Consider the following 27,778-nt stretch of genomic DNA (forward strand, 5'->3'; position numbering starts at 1 on the left):
GTTCTAAATGCATGTTGTCATTGCATGTGCAATGCAATACAAATTTCCAAATTAAATACTACGGATACTACTACTAATCATTTGTACAATTATGATCATTATAATACTGTATAATATTATTTTTCTTTCCTTTTTTGTTTTGTATGTTTCATTCATTGTAATGTGTCTAATTTTTCCCCTCTCCAGCCTTCAGAAAAGTGTGGTGTTCTTAATGTGACCAAGATTACTGAACATGGAAAGAAAGTCAGGTAAAAAGTGCATCACTAAATATTACCATAATATAAATGTGACCCTGGACCTCAAAACCAATCATAAATAGCAATAGCCAAAAATACATTGTATGGGTCAAACTTATAAATATATTTGAATAATAGAATAATATTTTTTTACATTTGTGAGAGCAATTATAATAACATGTTTATTATAAAAACCATATGTTGTCTTTAATGTCAAATACTTAAAGGATTAGTTCACTTCCAGAACAAATATTGCCTCATAGCGTCGCTTCTTGTCATAACTTCTTGTTTTTGGTTAGTTTAGAAGTATTTAGTTCGTGTCGCGTTCATATTTAATTCAAATCGCACCAGAGTTTGTTTGGAAGCGGACCGAGACCCATCTTTTTAGCGGTCTCGGTCCACTTGTCTGGTGCTCGCCTGTGTTCGGATGGCAGCGTTCACACATGCTCAAATGAACCGCACTAACAGAGCAATTGCACCAAAGTTCATTTTAATTGAACCAAACATGACAAGTGTGAACACACGCTAAGAGTGTGTTCACACTTGTTTGGTTTTTTTGGTTCATTTGGTCCAGGTCCACAAATGAACCAAACGAACCAAACTACAAGTGTGAACACACCCTTACTCAAATAAACTGCACTAACAGAGCAATCGTACCAGAGTTTATTTTAATCACACCAAACATGACAAGTGTGAACACACCCTAAATGTAATTCCGCAAATTGAAACATTTACATTTTCACATTTCATTTTAATTGCAACAGCCATAATACATTGTTTCATTGTGCAGGGGCATTTTTTGCCTCTTAGTCTTGAATTTATGGGGCATTTTTATTCATTTTGGTACAAGCCCTTGTTAATTTCTGAAAGTGTTGGACACCAAACGTTTTGATTTCTTTTTCTAGTTTCTCACTTGCTCTTTAGAATAGTGACACAGATGCATCTATTGTTTTTATTGTCCTGCAGGAAGAATTGGGCCTCCACCTGGACTGTCCTGCAGGGATCCACTTTACTTTTTGCAAAGGGTCAGGGCAGCGCCACCAGCTGGGTACGTATTCATGCCAGGTTACAATGCCCTGTTCATCTGGGACAAATGTGGAATTATTCCCTTGGAAATTCTTGACATTGTTAGTCAGCGTTATTTCAATTTACATGCTTTGAATACAGACAGGATCCCCTGTAGTCTCAAATTGTCATGCAAACTGCATCCACATTTAATGCTTGACAACAAGTGTAAATAAAAAGAAGCCTACATGCTTTTATGTAAAACACTTGGTATTCAGATTACTCTTAATATTAGCTCTCTTGCCGATTTGAACCTCTCTCCTACATTTATATCTCCCATGTGTGTTGTGAGTGTTTTCATGCATCATCACTCTCTTTTCTGTTCTTTTCCTTTCTGCCATCTCTTCTCTGTCTCTTCAAAGTCGTACTGCCACAATGGTTCCTTTCCTGAACTCCTCCTTTCATTGCTAAGTAACTGGAAGCGTTCGATTAAGCCCCGGCCTGCAGTGTCCTATACGCACTGTAGACGCAGCCGGGCTCCCTCTGTATGTGTCAGCCTCTCTGGACGGAGCGAATGTGCCCTCGATGCTGATCCTGGAACAGTTTTGCCTAGATTTGTAATTTGATAAAGTTTTAATCAGGCTACGTTTTTGAAAATTAACGTTTTTTTTATAGCTTTATTATGTAAATATTTATAATTCATAATAAGTTGTGCGATGCAGAGCTGTTTTGCGATCAGCTGAGCGGGGCAGCTTGTCTCCCATTTTATTTGTGCACGTCCTACTTTCTGCCTGTGCACTACACTTATCGCCCCCTGTATGTGCTTGAAGTTAGTTCCTCCAGCAACAGAGGGTGAATTTAAAACTTTTACCATGTGAAATAACCAGAGTTAGCAAATGAAAATGGATGCACTAAGAACCTTGTTTGCTGGCATGCATTTCTGCAAATTCAGACTAATTTTTTTTTTATGCTTTATTTTATTTGTGTTATCACAACATACAAAATGGAGTTAGCATTGTGTAAAGCAAAATGTGGGAATGCTCTTTGCAAACCTAGACCGTAAATTATGTAACGGTGAAGTGTGTGCATTGTGCATTTAATATTTAAGTCTAACCTATTGTACTTTTGGCACCCAGAACTAATTGACACTTAAAATTCTCGCTTTTGACCCAGGAATATGACTATAGCTTGTGTTTAACAGCACTGGACTAAAGAGAATCCTAAATAACTCCTGATGATTTACTTATAGAGTGACAGGATTTAAATTGAGTTGTTCGTTTTACCTTGTTTTTCAAGTTTGGAGGGAACCAGTCCAAACCAGAATTCACAGTGGACCTGCGAGGAGGTTCGGTGGAGTGGGCATCCAAAGAAAAGTCCAGCAAGAAACATGTCATTGAGGTGAGTGTCAAATCAGTCATCTGATTTTACTTTTGAATTTCTTAAAGGGATAGTTAACCCAAAAATGAAAATTCTGTCATTATTTAATCACCCTCATGTTGTTTCAAACCCGTAAGACATTTGTTCATCTTCAGAACACAAATTAAGATACGTAAAGAAAACAAAAATAACAACTTTATTTCTATCCCCTAAAGGGATAGTTCACCCAAAAAACGAAAATTCTATCATTGTTTTCTCACGCTCAAATATGAGTTTCTTTCGTCTGCTGAGCACAAAAGAAGATATTTTGAAGAAAAAAGTTGATGGTAGCTATTGACTAAAGTATTTTTTTCTTACTATGGAAGTCAGTGGCTGCCATCAACTGTTTGGTTAGTATCATGCTTCATAATATCTTGTGGTAAACAGAAGAAAGAAACTCAAACAGGTTTAGAAAAGCTTGAGGGTGAATAAATGATGACAGAATTGTCATTTTTGGTTGATGTATCCCTTTAATGTTTTAACATTTCTGGTTCATTTACAGTAATTACAAAGCAATTTTCTGGTAAATTAGTAGACAACAATAAAGCAATAAGCCATGAGAGACTGTTAGTTACAGCGATTTTTTTTTTTTTTCATTGTATGGGTGTGTTTAGACACTGTGAAGCACAGTGTCTAGAACACTCTTAACTGTGGCATTACTGGATTTTTACTTTTCTTTAACATGCTTTTTATTTAATGGCAACAGATTAACAATAAGAGACAACAGTATTTAAAAAATAGCTTATTTGTTAGCAATTTAATGAATTTATTAGTAATTATGTAGTGTTTATTAGCTATTAGAAATGAAAATCTAAATAAATTACACAAAGATCTGTAATACAGTTAATTAGTGTAATTGCAGTATGTTTACAATTGCCAAGCTATATTTACAATATACGTTTTTCATAAGATTAACTGCAAATGTGACCCTGGACCACAAATCCAGTCATAAGGGTCAATTTTCTGAAATTGGGATTTATACATTATCTCAAAGATGAGTAAATAAGCTTTCCATTGATGTATGACTTGTTAGGATAGGACAATATTTGGCAGAGATTTGAAAATATGGAATCTCAGGGTGCAAAAAATTCAAAATATTGAGAAAATCGCCTTTAAAGTTGTCCAAATGAAGTTCTTAGCAATGCCTGTTACTAATCAAAAATTAAGTTTTGATATATTTATGGTAGGAAATTTATGAAATATCTTCATGGAGCATGATCTTGACTTAATATCCTAATGATTTTTGACATCAATATCAATAATTTTGAATCTATTTTTGGCTATTGCTACTAATACACCTGTGCTACTTAATATCCTAATGATTTTTGACATCAAAAATCAATAATTTTGAATCTATTTTTGGCTATTGCTACTAATACACCTGTGCTACTTAAGACTGGTTTTGTGGTCCAGGGTCACAAATATGTATATAACTGTAACTGAATTTGTCCTGACCCCTGCCTAATATGTTCCCGCTGAACTTTGACCTTTGCAGCTAAAGACGAGAGTGGGCACAGAGCTGCTGATCCAGTCTGAGATTGACAGTGTTATTAATGACTGGTTCAGAGCGCTTTCTGAGACCATTAACACACATGTGAGTGAAATACACACACCACACAGTACAAAATTATAACATAAATGGCATACACTGATGTTTTAAGGTACATTGTAATGATAATGCATGCGTTGTAGGCTTGGGAGTCTGATGAGGCCATTGAAGAGGACATGCCTGAGTCTCCTGGAACTGAGAAACACGACAAAGAGAAAGACCCTAGAGATTCAAAGAAAAACCGAGGTACTGAAGACATACATTTGTAAATAAATCATAACTCGACAGGGTTTTTTTGAGTCGTGACATATCTGTGTGCTTGTGCAGTAGTAAAGAACTCCAGTTTGGATTCGTCTGAGCAGAAGAAAACCAGAGTCAAACTGAAGAAGTTCCTCACACGGAGACCCACATTACAGGCTGTGAGGGACAAGGGCTACATAAAAGGTAAAATACACTGTTATAAGCTTAAGAATTAGGAGTTTCGTGAGTGATATACATAAAGAGGAAGCAGTTCTATTAGAAGACACCTTTGTTAACCCTTCTATCTGTTCCCAGATCAGGTATTTGGCTGCAGTTTGACAGCCCTGTGTCAGAGAGAAGGCACATCCGTGCCTAATTTTGTCAAGATGTGTATTGAGCATGTGGAGAATACAGGTATTAATCTGTTTGTTTCATCAATTGGATTACTAATACATTATGAGTCATTCTAGGACTACATTCACTTCCTGTCTCATTTTTTTCATATCTGTTTCTCAGGCTTAAATGTTGATGGCTTGTACAGAGTCAGTGGAAATCTGGCTGTCATACAGAAACTGCGCTTTGCGGTCAATCATGGTAGGGAAGAGCTGTTTCGTTCTCAATGTAGTTGTTAAAAATGGTACATCTCGCAAAGTTCTCACGCTCCATTTTTGTTATTGTTAACCAAAACATTTAGGTTAGTCATAAAAAAAAAAAGCTGAAATAAAATTAAATATACACTGCTGTTCAGTAAGATTTGTATCGTTGTTTGAAGAAGTCAAGGCTGTGTTTATTTGGGGAAAAAAATACAGAAAAAACAGTAATATTGTGAAATATCGTTCCAATTTACAATATTGGTTTTCTATTTTAATATACTTTTAAATATAATTTATTCCTGTGATGCAAAGCTGAATTTTCAGCATCATTGGAGTAATAATGCTGAAAGTCTCAGTGTCACATGATCCTTTAGAAATCCTTTTAATATACTGATTTTTTATCAATGTTGGAAACAGTTGTGCTTTTTTCTTTCTTTCTATCTTTGAAAGAAATGAATACTTTTATTCACCAAGAATGTGTTATTTAATAAAAAGTGATCAAATTAACAGACTTTGATAATCACAAGAGATTTATTTAAAAAAAAACATTCAAAATCGTACTGATCCCAAACTTTTAAACAGCAGTATAAACTTTAAAAGCTTAAATGAAAATTGCAAATTGCCCTTTCAACTAACTAAAATAAAATAAGTTGAAGGGCTAAAATTACTAAAATGAAAACTAAAATAAAATTATTTAAAATTATATATAGGTATATATCTAAAAAAAATATCTAAAAAATGTAAAAACATAAAATGACAAAAGCACATAACTAAAACTTAAACTAAAATTAAATTGAATACTGAAAATATAAAAATAAAAGCTAATTGAAAATATTAATAAATTCTATGATGGTATATAAATGATACTGAAATAACACTGTCACGCACATTTCCTACCCTGAAAGTTAACAACAAAGTTCAAACAATCAGATGGTTGTATGAAAATATTGTATATCAGTCATATTGTGTGTCAGCAGCTTTGGTTTGAATCGATATGAAGGCTGAGTTTTTTTGTCTGCAGATGAAAAGGTGAATCTGGAAGACAATAAATGGGAAGATATCCATGTGACTACAGGTGCTCTGAAGATGTTTTTCCGGGAGCTTCCAGAGCCTCTTTTCACTTACGCATCCTTTAATGACTTTGTCGAAGCCATCAGTGAGTTCTTTCATTTTTGTTCAGCAGATTTTCATTTCTGTTTGTTTGATTAAAACACAAACATATGTAACTGTCTCTTTTTCCAGTTTTTAAATGCTGTTTTAAAAATTGTAACATTTTTGAACAAAGAAATTATGTAAAATGAAGATAAAATATGAAAGTTCTTGCTTTTATTGAAGTACATCACTGTTCTACAGTTTGGGGTCAGGAAGGATTTTATCAACGTTTTTGAAAACTTGTAAACAGCAATATTCCGAAATATAATTTTTATTTTAATATGTTTTATTTCTGTGATGGCAATACTAAATCTTTAGCAGCCATTACTTCAGTTTTTAGTGTCATATGACAGATCAAAAAACAATTTATTAAAGTTGTGCTACTTAATATTTTTGCATAAAATGTGATACTTTTTTTTGCAAGATTTTGATGAAAAGTTCAAAAGAACAGCATTTATTTTAAATAGAAATTTATTATAACATTATAGTTTTTAATGTCACTTCTGATCAATGAAATGCTTCCTTGCTGGATAAAAGTGTTAATTTCTTCCAAAAAAATCTTGTCCACCTTTTTTTAACATAGAAGTGAACTGTTTTCTATGAATGTGTGGGACTTCTGGTTCATTAGCCACTGTAGAGAAATAGCGAGGAGAATGTCAAAGTGCAGTAAATGGTAAAACTGTTTGCACTACAAACCTGTGTGTTTATAATTAAGATAATACATTAAAGTAATATGGTAAGACACAGTTTGCAATATCATGTGTCTTGGTTTGTACAGCTAAAAATAGCTGGAAGCGAATGACAGTGGAAGCCAGACTTATTAAATGTACAAGTGGCCACATGGATTGACCGCAAACTTTTAATACTCTTTTTAATAAGGGAATGTCCATAGAATGGACATTGATTTTATAATTACACACCCAGAATACTCATAAAGCATCAACCACAAGAGGGAGCAGCTTGACTTGGGAATAGTATTTCTTGCCGTTCCCACACTTGGATCATCAGTAGTAGGATCATCTCAACCGTATCCTAAACCCAGCTTTTTTGATTTTGCTTGCTTTTCAGAACCCTCAGATTACAAGCAGCGAGTCCAATCCATAAAAGACTTGATCAAACAGTTGCCAAAACCCAATCAGGAAACAATGAAAGTGTTATTCAAACACCTGAAAAGGTAAGGAATTGCTCCTGTCGTTTTTCAATGAAACTTTAGTATACTATGCACAGGGCCATTTATTACAAGGATGGATTTGTCATGTTAAGTTAATAAGCCTTCATTTCCAAACCATCGTCATTCATTATTGATTTAGGGCTGTTCTGGTGTGTCTGATTGTTAGAGGTGAGGAGGGTGTGGTCGCTGCTCTGCACAGCAAGCCTCTATCGAGTTATCTCACTGTATCCATTACTGGGACAGACCTGGAGACTAGCCAACTACATCATTATGAGAAAGAGAGAGACATGTGGAGCAGGAGAGAGGGACAGGAAGAGTCTGGAGGGAGGGTGTACACCACATCCTACTGATGCATTGCCATTGGCACTGGGGTGTGATGCATGAGCCACAGAGAGAGAAGGAGAGTCGTGAGAAAGATTGAGAGCAGGACATGAAGGGCTGTTTGGAGGAAAGTGTGAGCGTGAGGTGCCACGGTTAATCCAGGCGCGGCCGTCTGCGATTGTGATGCAGTTGGAATGTAATTCAATTAGTTAACAGTCTGTGTAAACAATTCTTGACTGTGACATCAACCTTTAGAGCTTCACAGGAAACGGCAGATGTGGAGAACGCAACTGTTATGTTGCTGATGCTCCAGGTTCGTTTAGTAGATCTTGTTTAGTGTTGACTATCAGCATGACGTGATGTCCTTTTTACAGTTCTTTCTGGAAAAGACCCGCCTATTTAAACAGGAAGAGACTGACTGACATTTAAAATGTCCACTTACTTTGGATTGCACTGATGTTGGTTCACCCAAAAATAAAAAAATTCTGTCATTTATCACTCACCCTCGGCCTGTTCCAAACCTCTAAGACCTTCGTTCATCTTCAGAACACAAATTAAGATATTTTTGATGAAATCCGAGCTTTCTGACCCTCCGTAGACAGCAAGGGTCCTTCCTTGGTGAGTAATTAATGACAGAATTTTCATTTTTGGGTGAACTATCTCTTCAAAATTCTGGCTGATATTCAATTGATTTGCTAAAGATTACATTGAACAGTTAAATTAAATTAGTTTTAAATGAATTAGTTTTTAAAGAGTAACTTTTAAGTTAGTTTTAGATGATGGCATATATAATCTAAATTTTAAAATGGAGGATATGAGCAGGCACAATAAAAAATTCAGTACTGGCTGGTACCGATTAAAATAAAAACATCTACCAAAAAAAACTGTTCAAAAGATTGGGGTCTTGTAAAGTTTGGAGTTTTGTTTTGTTTTTTGTAAAGAAGCCTCCTATGGATTAGGATTAATTTTTACAAATTAAAATCACAGTTTTTTACTTTTATATACTTTAAAATAAAATTATTTCTGTGATGCAAAGCTGAATTTTCATCAGACATTACTTGCTTCAGTGTCACATGATCCTTTAAAATATCATTTCAATTTGCTGATTTATTATTAATGTTGGAAACAGTTGTGCTGCTTAATAATTTTTAGAACCTGTGATCCTTTTTTCAGGATTCTTGGACGAATAAAAAGTTAAAAAGAACAGCATTTATTCAAAATAGAATTTTTGTCGAACAATATAAGTCTTTACTATAACTTTTTATCAATTTATTACATCCTTGCAGAATAAAATTATTCATTTCTTTCAAAGAAAGAAAGAAAAAATTTACTGACCCCAAACTTTGAACAGTAGTGTATTTAAGATTTATATTTTAAATAAATGCTTTTTTTAATGTTTCTTTTTTCTTCAAAGAATCCTGAAGAAAGTATCACAGGTTCCAAAAAAAAATAAAAATAAAAATTAAGCAGCACTGTTTCCAAAATTGATAATAAATCAGCATATTAGAATAATTTCTAAAGGATTATGTTAGACTGACAACTGGAGTAAACATGCTGAAAATGCAGCTTTGCATCATAGAAAAAAAATCTATTTTAAAGTATATTAAAATAGAAAACCACTATTTTAAATTGCAATAATATTCCACAATATTACAGTTTTTTTCTGTATTTTAAAAAAAAAAATAAACAGCCTTGATAAGCAGAAAATACTTTTTTGTTATAAATACATTTACTGTCACTATTGATCAATTTAATGTTCTTCCTCTTCCTAAGAGCATTCATTTCTTTCAAATTTTTGACCATTTGTGTATATTAGCTAACATTTTTACTAGGGTCTTTTTAGGCATCCGGCTGTTGTGATTCAAGGCAATGACTGGCAAAATTACTATTGTGTGATTTACCTGAAAGAAGATAGAGTTTTTCTTGTAGATTTAGATTTTTATAACCATAAATTGTTAACTCTACCTCTGTTATCACATCCATTCCAAACCTTAAAATAATCATGAGCCATAAAGCTGCTTCCTCAGTGGCAGGTGAGAGTCGCATGAATCTTTAATCACTCCAGGCTTTCTTTAGGGAGTTGTCTTGTTCGGTCTAGTGAGGTCTGTTCGTTTGCAGTATTTCACCTTAATTTTGCTCTCAGCCTCATGAAGGACAATAGTCAAAGTGTCCATTGCTCCCTCTCTTAAAGATCCGCATAATCTTTGTAAATCTGACATTATACTATATTTAGACATGTCTGTGCAACACACAAATTCAGATGTGCTTTTAGGAACATCACCTTCACACCTTCAACATTCACACTTCTGGCTTCTTTAAAGTTAAAATGAAGTTGGAAATAAGCAAAGAAAACTCCATTTTCACTCTACATATAAAGTGAATCATTTTCCCCATACTGTTGTACGAAGCTGCGCCTTACTGTGTAATTCTGAATGTAATTCGAGGCCGGTATTGAGTCTCAATCGTAATTGCTATATCAAACACGCACGATGACATTTGCCTTTGCCTCCATTTGCATTTAAATGGCTCTTGGTCCACTGTAACTCAAAATGGAGGACGGAGGCATAACGTTCCAGAAAAATTATGGTCTGACATTTTGCTGTTGCAAGGAAAAGGCATCTGTAGTTGTGTAATTTAAGCACAATGCCCAAACATTTTTCCTAATGCAAAATCGCCCGTGTTGGGAAGATTTGGCATTTTAATGCGGACTAGATTGGTTTGCGTGTGGTTAAGAAAAGAAAATGCATTTACCTGCCACAAATTCACCTTTTATAACTCTTTGTCAGACAAACGGCAGCTTTTATTTGCGCAAAATGAGGTGTGTTGTTAATTAAGGGTGCACTAAACCCTATTCTTTTTCTTTTTCAGGGTGATAGATCATGGCGAGGTGAACAGGATGACTACTCAGAGCGTGGCTATCGTTTTCGGCCCGACCCTGCTGCGGCCGGAGATCGAGACGGGCAATATGGCGGTGCATATGGTCTATCAGAACCAGATTGTAGAACTCATCCTTCTAGAGTATGAGAACATTTTTGGCAGGTAGAACATTGACACCAACTGAGAATCAATACGGAGAACACAATGCCAGAAGTTTAACATCTCATATCCATCGCACAAAATGCACCACTGCTGTGGACCAAGCTTAATAGAGTATATAGTGGATTTACTGTGACATGACTGGATATAAGCGAAGAAAATGAATACAGGATGGTTCTTTATGCACTTAATATTTTTTGAAGTTTGGAGGATATACACATTTTTCTTTCTTTTTTTCCATTTGGATTGTCATTCCTTGGCTTAGAATAAGCTGGATGGACTTCTGGACAATTATGGATGGTCATTAGTCTCCATTATGCACTCCTTTTTTTTGAGAAATGGGAATATTTTCCTAAGTTGGACACTGGAATGGACTTTATCGTAGCCAGTATTGACAACTAAACTGAAAACTGACTGAGCGGATGCTTTTAAGTCTGACCAGATTGAGTTGCAGTGAAAAGTTAAAAGTAAAACTGATTTTCGGGTTTGATTTATTCAGACACGTAACTGACTTGTATCTGGGCTCTCGCGAGTTCAGAGTTTTGTTTTCTTCATTTTTTTCCTGTGGAATAAGCTGAAAGTGCACTGTATTAGGAGACAGTATTATTTGACAATGACTACTGACCTATGGATAATGGGGTCGATTTAATTGGACAATGATGAATAATCAGTATTAGGACAGGAATCCTGTTTCAGAATTTCTCCATATCCACCCATGTTTGCCCTCCATTCACAACTACTTAAAGTTTACTGGAAAGGTCATGCGCCTTTTGCTTTAGGACTTCATGCTACTGACTAACAGACATGCTCATCAGAGAAACTTCCCTCCCTTTAATGAAATATCAGGACTTTCACGTGTTTGAGGTCAAACCTGTGTTGTTTCCTTGGATAAATGGACTGTGTTGTGCTGAATTGTGTAACCGTATGCAGAGAACCAGATGTGAACCCGATGTGTTGTGTTGTTTAAAAGCAGGAGCTTTCAAAAACAGTCAGAGATCTCGTCTCTCGCCCTTGTATCTTACTGGAAAAAGAAAGGTGAGCTGCTTAGATCGGCATTTAGGCCTTACACGGTTTCAGATCAATACGGAATATTCATCTCCTGTTTCCTGCTCTGCCCCTGGATGGAAAGGAGCTTGCTAACAAATTGACAGGATGGTACTGGAAATAGTACTGCAGTTAGTGTTAACTGAAGGTACGCATGGTGAACGCCTTCTCTGTCTCGTTTTTAACAAAAGTCAGAAAACATATGTACAGATTACTTCAAGAACTTGAACCTGTTGTACAAAAAAAAAGAGAAATACCAATAATGAAGTGTGTTTGCTTGAAGTTGTGTGTCAATAACAAGTGAAAAGATCTAATTTTGTTGATGTTCGGATGAAGGAAATGAGTATTAGATGGGACGGGGGAGGGGTGATGTCATCACACGTTGTGAACTGCACATTTTGAATGTAATTTTCAGACTAACTGCTGTTTCTGAAATTGACGTCTAATCCTAATTAAAAAGACAAGAACTCATGGATAATATTAAAGTGATAATGCTTGAGTTATTAGTCTAGTGTTTATTTTCATTGTTCATGTGTCGCCGTTCATCTCAATACTGCAGGAACTGGTAATATGGAACGACGCAGGGAACCATCAACTGTTTCCTTCCTTTTATTACAAAGATTTAAAGAGATAGTTCAGCCAAAAATGAAAATTCTGTCATTAATTACTCCCCCTCATGTCGTTCCAAACCTGTAAGACCTTCGTATTTTTATGAAGCTATGAGAATACTTTTTGTAGGCAAAGAAAACAAAAAAGACAACTATTTCTTCTCTTCCGTGTCAGTCCTTGCGCATTCATGAGAGTACCACCGTTGCTGTCTATGCAGGGTCAGAAAGCTCTCGGATTTCATCGAAAGTATCTTAATTTGTGTTCTGAAGATAAACGAAGGTCTTACAGATTTGGAACAAAATGAGGGTAATTCATGACAGAATTTTCTTTTTTGTGTGAATCATATAATCATATAATTTCTTCAGTAGCTTTATTAAATTTGTTGTAATTAGTTTGATTCAAATCACACTTTAGCAAAATATTTAATATTTAATTTAAATTTCCCTCCTGTATGTAGTTTTTTTAACTGTACCAAAGCATAAAAACACTATAATACATTCAAATATGTTTAGGAAACATGGAAACACAAGTTCACATAACAGTGACACAGCCAGCGATTCTACTTTAAAAATGTGCACTCCATGAATGTCGGAATGTCTGTTTTTGTTTTAATCTGTGTGATTCAGTCCACTGCCAGTTTAACCAATAGTATTTTGACACCCCAGGTTGCCAGTGAGTGTAAAACTGCGTGGGAATTGCGTCTGAGCAGGGTTGCCAGATTTATCAACTAAACCCAATTAATCAAAACTAGCCAAATCAGGTTTTGGATGGGGGTCCTTCAGTAAAAATCATGCTTTTCTGCAGGGTTTCCCAGGTAAAATTCGCATTCCAGGGGCTAAATATCATGTTATTGGGATCGCTTCAAACTGCAGACATGGAAAACAACCCCCGGCAACAGTGTTAAAGTAGCCCAATTGACTCATTGCAACAGCTTGATTGACAGGCATTCTGACCAATCATAATGCTGGATCCGTCATTCTGTCTGACAAACAAATCAGACTGGAGAGTAGATTAAATTCGGTGGACTTAAACTTGAAAAACTGTGTTTTGACGTATTTCCGTGGTTAGCCCATTCATGTTTCAGATGGGGTCATTCAGTAAAAATCCATTCCGGGGGGTAAAATACCCCCCTTTTTTTTGGTGGGGTTCCCCTGATAAAATTCATATTCCAGGGGCTTAATATCATGTTATTGGAGTCTCTTCAACCCGCAGACATAGAAAACAACCCACGGCAGTAGTGTTAAAGGAGAACTCCGGTGTGATATTGACCTAAAGTGTATTGAATCATGATACCGAGTGTGAACGTACCTTGCATATTTCATCTCGGTTTGTGTCCAGCTGTCCGAAATCTGGGGTCAGTTAGCCGATGCTCACAACAGGTTGTCAATGAAAGTCAATCGGGCATCGAAGGAGCCATGTAAATAAATCACTGTTTTACGCCATTTACGAGGCACAAAGTAGCTCCGCACTTCATCGGTAGACTTCCTAGGGCCCTGACATTTAAAACGAGACATTGAGAACTCAGAAAAAGCACCGGTAGTTTATTTACAAGAAGATTTATACAGACAGTACCTGGGAAAGAAAATCCGGTAGCCGCCATCCTGAACTTAGTCACGATAAGTCGAGTGTCGAGCACCAATGAATTTATCAGGTTATCAACGTATCAGGTTGTAGTTTCCTTCGTGCTCGACACTCGACTTATCGTGACTACATTTAAGATGGCGGCGACTGCTCTGTTCCTGGTGGAAGATGTCTGTATAAATCTTCCTGTAAATAAACTACCGGTGCTTTTTCTGAGTTCTCAATGTCTCGTTTTAAATGTCAGGGCCCTAGGAAGTCTACCGATGAAGTGTGGAGCTACTTTGTGCCTCGTAAATGGCGTAAAACAGTGATTTATTTACATGGCTTTTCCGATGCCCTGTTCACTCTCATAGACAGCCTGTTGTGAGCATCGGCTAACTGACCCCAGATTTCGGACAGCTGGACACAAACCGAGATGAAATATGCAAGGTACGTTCACACTCGGTATCATGATTCAATACACTTTAGGTCAATATCACACCGGAGTTCTCCTTTAAAGTTGCCCGATTCCGTGGAAAAAACACAGACTTGGCAACGCTGCGTTTGGACTGCAGTACCTAATTCAACCGCTAGCTATCAATATTACATACTGCACCTTTAAATCTTTAATTTATGGTTTAGGCTAGCTTTATATAACCCAGCTTTATATTTATCTTTCTAGACAGGAATCTGTGGAAAAAGTGACATGGAAAATCACAGAATAGTAACTGGGTGGAGATCAAATCAAACACCTGCTTGAAACCATGAGCTGTACAACCTAAAAAGAGCAAGACTTTCCAAATGAGAAAACAATTAGCTCATATCCATAATTCATAGCTCTGACCACACTCTGCTGCAGCCAGGGCCCCAGAGGTGTCTGAATTGCACACCATATGCTGCAGCGTGTCTGTGGGGCAGAGGTGCCAGGAAAGCCCCTGGTCTGGTGTGTCCGTGGAGGCCAAAGTGTGGTGAGGAAATTTGAGCAAGCCATTATGACCCATAAAACATTCATGACTTTGACTCTTTGTTTTTTTTGTTTTTTCGTCTATATGTCTATCATTTTCTGTGTTGTGTCTTCTTGGCACCTGCTCAGTATGAGTGACAGACTTTGACCAAGAACATGTTTGTGTGCCTAATATGTACAGTATATGACTGAAGACTTTCATAAACAATAATTGAGTTTTCTTTGGATTTGTTTCTTCAGGGATCCATTTTCATATCTGTCATTTGGAGATTAATTGTGTTCATTAAAACACATGGAATCATTTCACGCATTTTCTGCTCTGTGCAACCTCTCTGATATGAAATAAAAATGTGCTGTATTTAAACCTGATCAGATCAAGAGAAAAAGAAGAAATAAGCCAAGTTCACAATTTGGAATAATTTGCATGTATGGGGAGGGCAGATTAAATCTTTTTATTTGACAGGGTATTACTTTTATAGGGCTACATATAAATGTAAAATGTTGTTGTGGGCTGTAAATCTGTATGCATGCAGCCTGAATGACATTTATAGGAATGTCCTAGCAGCTGATAAGTATCCATCTTCTGTTACTTTATACTTAAGTGTAGTAAAATGTGATATTGTGCGAAATAATTGACCATTAATGCAAATATTGCACGGAGATGTAAACCACGCCGGATGCAGGGCAAACATAATGTTGAATTCCATTTCCTCTCTCTAATTGGCTTTTATAAGGCAATTGTGTAAATATTGATGGTACTTTCATGTAAAGTTGTGCTTATTCCTCACTTGAGACACTCCTGAGGCCCCTGTGCTTAAATGCTCCATTTACCGAGTCTTTGCAAATACCATCTCAAGTATCCTTTAAAATAAACCCCAAATGCACACAGGCATTGGCTAAAGTAATCATAGGAGTACTTCAAATGTTATCTGCCCATGCTTTGGTATTAATGAAGTTCGCATGGTTGGACTTGATGGTTTTGCTTTGGGAAATTCAATGCATTTTAAATAGACGCCCGCTTGTGGGATTTACATAAGGTAATTGCACAAAGCTGGAAATACTATGTCTGCAATAGGGCCGTTCCCTCTTCTCCTGCGCTAATACAATCAACCCCATTAAGTAGGCCGTAAATATGGAGCTGGTGTATCATACGAGCCTGACAGATAATGGACCCCTCTGCGTGTCCATTTACTCATCCTGGGTGAAGCCTGATTGGTTTATCCGTACTCCATCATCTGACCCAGCATTAAGAGCTTGTAAATTCTGCAGCAGAGAACACCTGAAGAACCCTGCCTAGAGTTTTATAGAGTGTGTGTGCCAATATGCAAATATGGGTCATTATACAAAATGGGCGCCAGACAAGAAGTTCCTTTTGCAAGATTTTAAAAACTCTGTCTGACAAATAATATTTAAAAAATGCTCATCTCATTATTGACTCACCCTAGACTTTTTTCAAACCCGTATGAGTTTCTTCTTTGGTAAACAAACATTTGACGGCAACCACTGACTTCCATAGTATTTTTTGGGGGGGTGAACTGTCTCTTTAAGTGTTTACATATGCACTGTGACATCCATAGATAAATGATTGCTTTGGGAAATTATGCCTTGAAAGTAACAAGGCTGACTATTAAATTTGACATTAAAAAACATGAAAATGCTTCTTAGAAAATCTTAACACTGATATTCATGCAAATATCAATCATCAGCTGTTTACTAAACAAAATCATAAAAAGAGATTTAGTTTATTAATTTAAGAGAGGGAATCATGTTGGCACACAACTATTAAAGTCTTTTTAATAAATGTCAACTAAAATAAAAAAAAAATGTCATAAGAAAACAAAAAAATGCTAGCTTTATTTCACATGAAAATCTGCTAATTGCTAAAAGACATTCTAATAAAGAAATAAAAAAAGAATTTAAAATAGTTTAAAATATTATGTAAAGGTATTTATATCATTATTTATTTATAAAATAACTTTTCTGATGCATTTAGAGAAAAGACCACAACAGCACAAGTAAAGTGAAACAACATGTTGCATTCACACATGGACTCACAGAGAAAAGGTACAAAACTGCCATTGTGGCAGTACGCTCTAAGACAGAGGTTCTCAACTCTGGCCCTCGAGGTTCACTTTCCTGCAGAGTTTACCTCCAACCTTGATCAAACTCACCTGCCTGTAACTTACTAGTAATGATGAAGAGCTTGATTAGCTTGTTCAGGTGTGTTTGATTAGGGTTGGAGCTAAACTCTGCAGGAAAATGGACCTCGAGGGCCAGAGTTGAGAACTCCTGCTCTAAGAAAAAAGGTACGAAAGTTGTCACTAGGGTGGTACACACTCAGAAAAAAGGTACAAACTTTTTCTAAGTTACATCTTTGTACCTTATTTACCACTAAATGGTAGTGATGGGAAAATGAAGCTTTTCGAAGCACCGAGGCTTTCCCCTCAACTGTATCGTAAAAAGGTTCGTTACTCGAAGCTTTTCAACATGTTGCACACTAATGACATCTTGTGGACAAAGGTGGGAAAAGTTGCTTTCGCGTCCCAAATCTTAAAGCGATTTTGGACAGTTTCATTAAACAGATCTATTTGTGCTATGTCAGAAAAACAGTAATTTTACTCGAATTGATCTGTAAATAAACGTTTTAATAAAATGATACAAGTATAAGCATGGTTCATGTAGGCATATATGTTCAAAGTAAATTAAGAATAATTTTGACTAATATTAGTATTAATTAGAAGTGCTTGTGAAGCAAGGATAACTACAAAATGAATATGCACAAAACTACACATGTAAATATTTATTCGTATTATGATTTATTCTTAACAAAAAGTGAATGACACTTGATACCTGCGCAAGGGGTTCGCGTTATTTGAATCAGAATATGAAGCAGTCACGTGGTTGTGTGCGAAAACGAAGCTTCGGACGTCACGGGTCACGTGGTTATGGACAAAACGAATCAAGCTCCGGTACAGTGCTTCACTGTGAGATGTTTCGGTTTTTTGATACAAGCTTCGAAGCTTCGGTGTCAAACGTCACATCACTACTAAATGGTACATATTAGTACCATAAAGTTACATATTTGTACTTCAAAACCAGATCAATATTTTAAAAGTTCATATTATTGCCTAAAGTGTACATATCTGCCCCAGTGACCGCTTTTGTACCTTTTTTCTTTGAGGGTAACTTTTTCTGAGTTACATCTTTGCACCTTATTTACCACTAAATGGTACACATTAGTACCATAAAGTTACATATTAGTACTTCAGAAGCAAATATTAATATTTTAAAAGTACATATTAGAGCCTAAAAATGACATATCTGCCCTAGTGATAGCTTTTGTACCTTTTTTTCTTTGAGTGTACATTTTTCTAAATTACATCTTTGTACCTTATTTACCCCTAAATGGTACATATTAGTACCATAAAGTTACATATTAGTATTTCAAAAGCACAAATTCATATTTTAAAAGTATATATTAGTGCCAAAAAATTACATATCTGCCCCAGTGACAGCTTTTGTACCTTTTTTCTTTGAGTATAACTTTTTCTGTTACATCTTTGTACCTTATTTACCCCTAAATGGTACATATTATTACCATAAAGTTTCATATTACTTCAAAAGCACATATTAATATTTTAAAAGTACATATTAGTCCCTAAAAATGACGTATCTGCCCTAGTGACAGCTTTTGTACCTTTCTTCTTTGAGTGTAAATTTTACATTTTTACAAAAGTTACATCTTTGTATCTTATTTACCCCTAAATGGTACATATTATTACCATAAAGTTCCATATTAATATTTTAAAAGTACCAAAGAGTACCTAAATTGTACATATTTGCCCCGGTGACAGCTTTTGTACCTTATTTCTTTGAGTGTAACATTTTTCAAAGTTCTTTGTACCTTATTTACCACTAAATAGAACATATTAGTACCGTAAAGGTACATATTAGTACTTCAAACTCAGATCAATATTTTAAAAGTATACATATTATTGCCTGAAGTGTACATATCTGCCCCAGTGACAGTTTTTGTACCTTTTTTCTTAGAGTGTTACTTTTTCTAAGTTACATCTTTGTACCTTATTTACCCCAAAATGGTACATATTACGCAAATATGAATGTTTTAAAAGTACATATTAGTGCCTAAATTGCACATATCTGCCCCAGTGACAGCTTTTGTATCTTTTTATTTGAACTTTTTCTAAGTTACATCTTTGTAACTTATTTACCCCTATGGTACATATTAGTACCATAGTTACATATTAGTACTTTAAAAACACATATTAATATTTTAGACGTACATATTAGTGCTTAAGGTGAACATATTTATACCTTTTTACAACGGTACTGCTCCAGTGACAGCTTTTGTACCTTTTTTCTAAAAACACATTTAATATTTTAAAAGTACATATTAGGTTCTACCTTTTTTCTGAGAGTGTGTATATATGATTCATACAAGTGACGCACATTTAGTAAAATGGCTCGTATTTTTAAATTCACAACGTTTTTAATAGGACAGAGATGTCTTAAAAGAAGACAAATGTAGACAGTAGTTGGATTCAGAAGTTTAATGAGAAGCAAAGTGCACTACGGCTTTAAAATTTCACATACATCAGCTCAAACACACCCTGAGTAAAGACAGTGAAAGCCTTTAAAGCCAGGCATCTTGTGAATAAGACTGACAGTAATTTAAAAGCAATGCCCCTCTTCACTAGTCTCTGGTGACTCTGTCTCTCTCTACCCGTTAATTAGTTTGTCTCCAACTGCTGATTTAGCCTCGGTGTCCTTGCAGGAAGCCGTGTGGTGGGTCTCTTTTACTGGCTGATTAATCCTGTTCAGGCCCGTGGAGTGGTGTTAGACCCCGTCAGCAGCTTATTAGCATGTGTGCCTACTAGCAGAGCCCCCGCTACTCATAAGGCTTAATAATATGTGTTTCTTCAACTAACGTCCTTATTAGTGCTACTAAGTGACGATCACACTTATAAATAGTGCTGTGTGCTTTTTAATTAAGGTCTATGAAATCACAGGCTTGATGCGCGAGCGTGTGCGAGCACGTGATAAATGAGGGGTGTTCGTGCTGGTGTTATGACTGCGGCTCCCGTGAGTTTACCTCACACACTCACCCTAACAAGAACACACACACATACACACTTCACACCTTGCTCTTGATGATTTATGATCTGAGGTGCAGCAGCCTCTTTACAGTGCAGTTTTGCTGAGAAGATAACACAGCAGCTCGAGAGATACAGGCGTGTAATGTTAAACATCAATTAGGTTGTTGCCTACTCATACATGCACTATTCCCCTTGGAATTTTTATCCTTAAACAGGGCGTAACCACACTTGACATTGAAGGGAACATGACAGTGTTTATTCAGACAGTCCTATTACAAATGCATGCAGTTGTTTAATCACCTTCATGGTGTTGCAGAAGAGAAAAAAAAGAAATCACCCAAAAATTTAAATTTTGTCATTGTTTACTCACCCTCATATTGTTACAAACGAGGTTTTTTTTCTTTGGCTAAACACAAAATGAGATATTTTGAAGAATGTGGATAGACTTTCATACTAGGAAATAAAGAAAAAGAAAGAAAGAAATGCTACCATCAACTGTTTGGCTACCCACATTGTTTAAAATATCATCTTCTGTGTTCAACAGAAGAAAGAAACTCATACAGGTTTAAAACAACTTGAGGGTGAGTAAATTATGAGTTCATTTTTTGGTGAATTAACCCTTTAAACAAAACCACAATGGTTTGTTTATATATTTTTATTGTTGTTGTTTCTCTGTTGTAGTAATTATGTATTAATAACTTTTTTTTGTTTTGAAATCAAAAGTGAATGGGGACTGACTGGGGTTGTTAACATTTCTAAAATGACTATCCACCTTATTTTTTTTCTTTTTACTAGAGACCTGAGGTTTGTAATAAGTATATTTTTTGTGCGCAAAAATATGTAAATATCTGATGACTCAATATGTGCAATTCACCTTTATTCCTCGAGGTGGCACTGTTTGATGAACAATAATGACCTGATGTTTCACTCATAATTATCGCAGGCATAAAACAAAAGAATATCATCAGCAAAAATGGAACTGTTTGAATGACTTTACTGCAGAGCAATTACTGTACGCAATACAATATAAATGCCACTGTTGTTTGATGATGGATGTGGTGAATAAACTACCAGTGATCAAAATATAGACTTTGAAGCCATTGAAAACAATAGTTTGAGAATGTGGTTGAGATCGCAAATATGAGCCAGATGCTGAATGTGTGGAAGTGTGCTCTGAGAAAGATGGTGATGGTAAAATCATCTGCTCAAATTGAACCCTTCTAAGTTTCAAAAAGTAACGAAATATGCTTTATTTTATTCTTCTGCAATTGTTCTTAAAATATTGAGAGTTTTTTGCTATTGCATAAGCTAGAGATCCATCCGTGCTGGATGTATAGGTCTGGGTCGCTAAAGACCCGAATATTTAATAATTATTGGCAAAACAGTCATGCATTTAAGGGTTAATTATGAACACACGCTTGTAGCACAAGCACTTTTACCATTTACTGCACTTTCTTATTCTTCTCGTTATTTAATGAACTGGAAGTATCGGACATTCACAGAAAACAGCTTACTTCCATGTTAAAAAATCGGGGCTGAACAAAACGTTTTTGTTTTTTTTAATAAAAACTGTTTTGCGTTGAACACCCTGTTCTGATGATGCAAGAGTTGCAACTATGACAGCTGAGAAGGACATTCTTTGTGTTCTTTTTGAAGAATTTTTGGAGTCTGATGAAAACAGTATAAATACGTGTTTAATACTGCAAAATTTTCATCAAACTACATCCTCATGTTGATATGCTATAAAACTCTTACGACAAACATGTCTTCTAATATCTTCAATTATTGCGTATACCGAGTTGCAGCTAACACAATTGTAAACTATTTTACTTGGACCCATTATGTGAGCTGTCTCTTTAAAGGGGTCCTATTATGCTCTTATACAAAGTCTTTATTTTCTTTGGGGGTGCACTAGATGTTCTCATGCTTGGTGGTTCGAAAAACACATTTTTCACATAATTTACATTATTACAATAGCTTTCTCCCCAGGCTGGCACAAATGGCTCGATTATTTAGGGGTTTGATGAAGGTCCGCCTTCCGAAAAATGAAATGTGTTGTAATTGGTTAGCAGTCCCAATGCGTTGCAATTGGTGAACAGCTTAGACTGTGTTTCAGTCCTGCCATGACCCTTCCCAAAGCAGTAAGTTCCGTGTACCACTGTGCAAGATAGATTAAAGTGATTCTTACGTTTTAAAATGGATATTTTTCTTACAAAGAAACCAGCTCCAGCATAAGGCTAGTGATGTTATCTGCACTGTATGATGAATAAATCTCTTACCACACACTGCACACGTCTTCGGCACTGCTCCGACGCAACAACTGATGATCCTCACTCTAGTCAATGCTTGTGTTTACATCGATCCTCTATACCGCACAGCAGTTCGCGGCCACTTTAGTCAATGCTCGCGTTTATATTAGCCACCCTGCGGCTCGCTGAAGCATCCCAGAAGCGGCTGTCCATGCTACATCGCTAAAGGCGAATCCCCCACCTCGTCCCTCCTCACCCGCCAATGATTTGAATTTCCGTAGGCGGGATTTACGTTCTGACATCCGGAAAACAAACGCAAACGCTTGTAGTTCTTGAAAAGGGATTTTTTTTTTAATCCCCCTTTGGAGTGGATTTTGAGATTTGTAACTTTGTAGATGTTTTTTATGCCCAAACATACACACCACACACTGGCTAAAATTCAAAAAGTGAAAAAGCATAATAGGACTGACATTTTTGACACACCCACCAAACAGGAGAAACCGTATCTCAAATCCCTTTGCACACCATTTTCAGAAAACATATCGTTCAACCTGGAAACCGTAGCAAAACTTTGTGCACCGATGTGAGCTTGGACGTGCCACAGGTGGATAAAAGTACCAGGTTGGTCAGGCTGGTTTTAGTTGGTGGTAGGCTGGACTTAGCTGGTCAGGCTGGGAAACCACCAGCTAAAACCAGCCTGACCAGCCTAGCCAGGCTGAGAGACCAGCTAAAACCAGCCTGACCAGCTAAAACCAGCCTGACCAGCCTGGCCAGGCTGGAAAAGTGGTCAAAACCCCTCTAAAACCAGCCTGCTGACCAGCTAGGGTTGCCACCCGTCTCTTAAAATACGAAATCGTCCCGTATTTGAGAATGAAATTGCGCGTCCCGTTTTGAATCAATACGGGACGGGTTTTGTCCCGTATTTTTTATCATTTTTTTAAAGCAGCGTCTCATGCAAATCATCCCACACACATTTTATTAAGATGCCTCCTATCCTACTTTTGATTGGGTAATACTTGATGTCATCATTAGTTTGATTGGTCTTTTTAACTGTCCAGTGAGGAGGGCGGGTCTTTTAAGCAGAGTCTGCCAAGTCTAAAAATGGCAGAAGATGTTTCTCCAGATGCTTCTGTTGCCTGCCGAATGTACTAAAGTGATTATTTCCAAATTCGCCATTCAATAATAAAACTCTTAATAAATCGTAAACCAAATAAGCCAGGCTTATTTCAGTTAGTCTGATTTATTGTCACTTCATTTGGCTCAAAATAAGTCAGACTAACTGAAATAAGCCTGGCTTATTTGGTAAACTTGTTTTATGGAACACCCCCCAGGTGGAGCAGAGAGGCAAAACTGTCCTGTTCAGGACATCATTTACAGGTCAGATACATTTGTATATAGACTATTGTAGTTTTGTCTTTGTTTACTTAGTTAAGCATTAAACTGCTTGCAAATATTATCAATAGCAGTCAGTTTGCTGCAAAATTAACAAAATGACATAACTGTTGTAAAGAGTTGGAACTTAGCAGACAAATATTCACATTGTTTTATAACAAGTTTAGAGGGAGCTATGGCTAACAACAATATGGCCCTTACAAAAATTAACCATGTTTTCACTAAAAACCAAAAACCATGGTTACTATAGTTAAACTGTATATGTCCATGGCTTCAGAATTTGTTGTGGGTTGGCCTGGATGAGTGTGAGATTTCCTGGCCTGAAATTTTGCGCAGTCTGCCCCTGGTTCCTTTGGTCAATATGCGTCCCTTATTTTTTTTTATTAAAAGTGGTAACGCTATGACCAGCTAAAACCAGCCAACCAGCCTAGGTCTGAGCATCACACAAAAGTATGACTTTAGAAGACTAAACAAACCACACGAATTACGTTCGTAGTGATTCTGTGTCGTATTCAGTGTAAAGAAACGTAAAAGCTTAATTAAAAATGTATGATTTTGCGTTCCACGAAAGAAAAGTCATATGGAACTAATTTACAGCGAGTAAATGATGAAACGTTAGGGTAACAATCCCTTTAACACTTTACAGACTAATTAAACCTCCGGGGTTAGCTTATGCTAATACTTTGTACACGATTAGCCTGATTGTTCATTAAGCTTCGCAAATTCTTGTCAAACAAACACCGCGGCCATGAATTGATCCCGTTGTAATGTTGTAATGTGAACACTAGGGTGTAATGAAGATCACGTTTTAGCCCTTCCACAGTCTTAATTCTTGCTGTCAGCTTAGTTCTTTTTATTGCACATTATCCGTCTCCCTGAATCCACCTACACGTTCTCTTCCCTCCTTTTCTGCTCCTCTCCTCTAAAGCAGAGCTGGCAAGAGTTGCCAATGCAAAATAAATCCATTTTGATGTTCCTTACAGCTTTCTTCTTCACTCTCTCCCTCTCTCAAGTATGCTCTCGCAATTCAGTTATGTTTAGAGGAGCTCTGGTGATTCATGCAGTTCAAGATATTCACCGTGCCCTATTTCTACCTCTCCCTCCTCCCCCCGCTCGCTCGTCTAATGAAGTTAGTGTGTATGCAGCGGAGAGAAGTAGATTAGAGCTGAGGTGATGAGGCAGAAGGGGAGCCTCGGTCCTCCTGTACTCAGACCCGAGGAGGGGCTGCTGGGGTCGGCCGGGATGAATTCCCTCTGCTCCTGAGGTGGAGATCTAATTGATTTTTGTACCCTGAGCCATCTGGCTTAGAGTAAGTGTGTTTCATTGTGAGTGGAAGGCAACAGATCACCTCTTGAATCTAGTTTTGGGCTTGCATTTGTTATTTAAAAGCACTGACTGCATGCTACTCTTTCTGTGGGGATTCTAATTAAATCATTATGTGCTAGAGCATGTCTTTGACATCATCACCAAAAGTCATCTGTGTTGCTGAGGACAGACGACATCGTCAGTGTCTTCATTTCACCTGAGAATATGTTCACCCAACACAATAAGCAAAGTGTCTCATGCTGTTTTTCATTTTGTAATCTACTCGTCAATGACAAATAAAGATGTCCGAGATAGAGAAAAAAGCAAAAATCTTATTTATAATGTGGCATTTGACAAGTATTCATGCTGTTTTTATAGATTTTGAAAAACATTTTCCACAAAAATAATACTTGTAGTTTGTAATTTTTGGTAACACTTTACAATAAGGTTCATTAGTTAACATTAGTTAACATGAACTAATAATGAACAATACTTATACAGCATTTATTAGTCTTGCTTATGGTTTGTAGAAAATGTTTTTCAAAATCTATGAAAACAGCATCAATATTTGCCACTTTCATTTTAAATGAGATTTTTCTTCTTATTATTATTATTATTGTTATATAAATTATTATTATTATTATTATTATTATATACTATATTATATAAAAATATAAAAGTTTTCAACGTTTTAATTTTTATAAATATTACAAATATTTAATAATTGTCATAAATAATGGAATGAATATATATATATATATATATATATATATATATATATATATATATATATATATATATGGATTATTTATATATAGTGGATTTGGAGCCACTTTCATTTAACCTGAACAAAATTTTCATAAACAATGACTCAAAATTATTATTAAAATTATTATTATATTAAAAAATGTAAAAAAATACAATGACTAAATATATTTTACTTGGGTGGACAAAATGTGCTCTTTTCAAGCATTTTCACGTTTAATTTTTATAAATATTTACAAATAAATAATCATAATAGTATAATTATAATTAATATATTAATAATATATTAATAATTATATATATATATATATATATATATATATATATATATATATATATAAACAATAAAAGTAAGTGAAACTTAAAAGAAATTATTTTTTATTATTATTAATAGTATTATTAATTTATGTATTTATTTTTGCAGTGAAGTGGCTGATCAAATTTGCAAATTGAGGCAAAAAGCTGATATGGAGATCATATTATGCTAACATTATGCTTAGTTTCTTCAGACACAGTGGAGCTCATGTTACAACAGTGATGTATGTCTTTTCTTACAGTCTCCAAAGGAAGATAGTATTACAAATACAGTATATCTCAGCAACATCTGTTACAGCTTGTTACTGCAATGGATATTTGTTATTTATATCTGTCTCTAATAATACAGTATGTGTGTGTTTGTATATTTCTGTTAGTTAGCACATGTGGCACAGTGTTAATATCCAGCCCTGTGGCACATTCTCACTGATGAATTCCCAGCTGGATCCGAATCAAATAGAAGGACGGGGTTAGGTCATATAAGGTTGAGTAAGGTTTCGCAGTCATTTGTACTATTTAAATAAACAGAAATGCAATTTCCACATGCAGCAAATGCCTAAAATGAAAATCAGGTGCACTGCCGCACAGGTGCAAATGATTAGAAGCTCATTAGAGAGTAAATGGAGGGGCACTGCCTTATATAAACATCAGAAACTTGTGGTCAGGTTTGTCTTAGCAGCTGAGGAGTGTGGCTAAATCACGCTGAGATCAAAAGAGCTCGCCGAGGCCCGCAGAAGAAACTCTGCTGATGTTTGAGCAGCATTTTTAAATGACTTTCAAACTATTCATTGTCACTGTCCAAAAGGACAAAAAGAAATTTCAACTATACATTTATCCATCTTTGGTGGTCCAACCGAACTACACTGAAGTCACTGTGTAACTTCATGAAACTCTACATGTGATGTCAAGATGGGAAAGCCACTCTTCTTAACAAGGTATGGAAGCGTTTGAGCATTGCTAAGCAGTTGCTGGGTGTTTTTAATGTGTTTATGGGGTTGCTAGGGTGCTGTGGATTGCTTCTTATTGGTCTAAAGCCCAAAAGAATCTTTATAATACTTTGGTTTGTATCCACCTTTTTCTTCAACGCATAAGTAAGCCTATGGGAAATAACTCGAAGAATAACAACATACAGTAAACTGTAAAACTGTTTGAAACCGCTGAAACCATGCCCATTTGTGGAAAAGCTGTCGCCTCTATCAACTATAAAATTGAAGGTAATTGTAAATGCATTATACATATATTGTAAAGCCGCAAAACAAGGTGTTTTGTGCAGCTAAAAATAGATGGAAACAGATGAGACCGGAAGCCAAACCCATAAAATTTAGATATGAGATTTTGATAACTTCTTTTATTTACTTGGTGGTTTTTATCATTTGAATTTGGCTTGGTTGGTTAATAATACATTTTTTTCTGTGGTGTGACAAACTCAGTAGGGGAGATTTAGCTCAAAAACAGTTTTTTACCTTTCAAAATAAAATTTATATGATCAAGGTTTTTTGATTGTTGCGTCTGAACAATTATAGACAAGTTTGAAAATATTTCACACATGTTTGACTGCTTTAGTAGGCTACACAGTGAGTCTATACACTTAGCATAATGTTAGCTCTAAACTGCTGGATCATGCTAGTTTTTCAAAATTGTCGGGCTGGGGTGATTTGTGCCAAAGGGGCAGGGTTAAGTTGTGCCAGTGGGATGTTAAGTAATAGTCCAGATCTAGACCAGGGCTGCTCAATCCTGTT

The 27,778-nt window shown here is 35.9% G+C and overlaps 1 protein-coding gene across 6 annotated transcripts in view; it reads left to right on the plus strand.

The window, feature by feature from the left end:
• Positions 1-12,272, plus strand: part of arhgap12b (Rho GTPase activating protein 12b) — a 74,100-nt gene extending 61,828 nt beyond the window's left edge. For 2 of the 6 annotated variants that reach the window (XM_073828082.1, XM_073828081.1), the window contains exons 8-19: positions 187-248; positions 1,203-1,284; positions 1,664-1,786; positions 2,538-2,639; positions 4,153-4,251; positions 4,350-4,452; positions 4,534-4,650; positions 4,762-4,860; positions 4,963-5,040; positions 6,061-6,195; positions 7,260-7,365; positions 10,552-12,272. In XM_073828082.1, coding sequence (XP_073684183.1) covers positions 187-248; positions 1,203-1,284; positions 1,664-1,786; positions 2,538-2,639; positions 4,153-4,251; positions 4,350-4,452; positions 4,534-4,650; positions 4,762-4,860; positions 4,963-5,040; positions 6,061-6,195; positions 7,260-7,365; positions 10,552-10,726 — 1,281 coding nt within the window. In that variant the 3' untranslated portion in view covers positions 10,727-12,272. The remainder of the gene's footprint in view (positions 1-186; positions 249-1,202; positions 1,285-1,663; positions 1,787-2,537; positions 2,640-4,152; positions 4,252-4,349; positions 4,453-4,533; positions 4,651-4,761; positions 4,861-4,962; positions 5,041-6,060; positions 6,196-7,259; positions 7,366-10,551) is intronic. The other 4 variants (XM_073828085.1, XM_073828086.1, XM_073828083.1 and 1 more) reach the window with 3 other exon arrangements.
• Positions 12,273-27,778: the final 15,506 nt, after the last annotated feature.

This window comes from Garra rufa, chromosome 22, assembly GCF_049309525.1.
Source record: "Garra rufa chromosome 22, GarRuf1.0, whole genome shotgun sequence".
Classification (NCBI taxonomy): domain Eukaryota; kingdom Metazoa; phylum Chordata; class Actinopteri; order Cypriniformes; family Cyprinidae; genus Garra; species Garra rufa.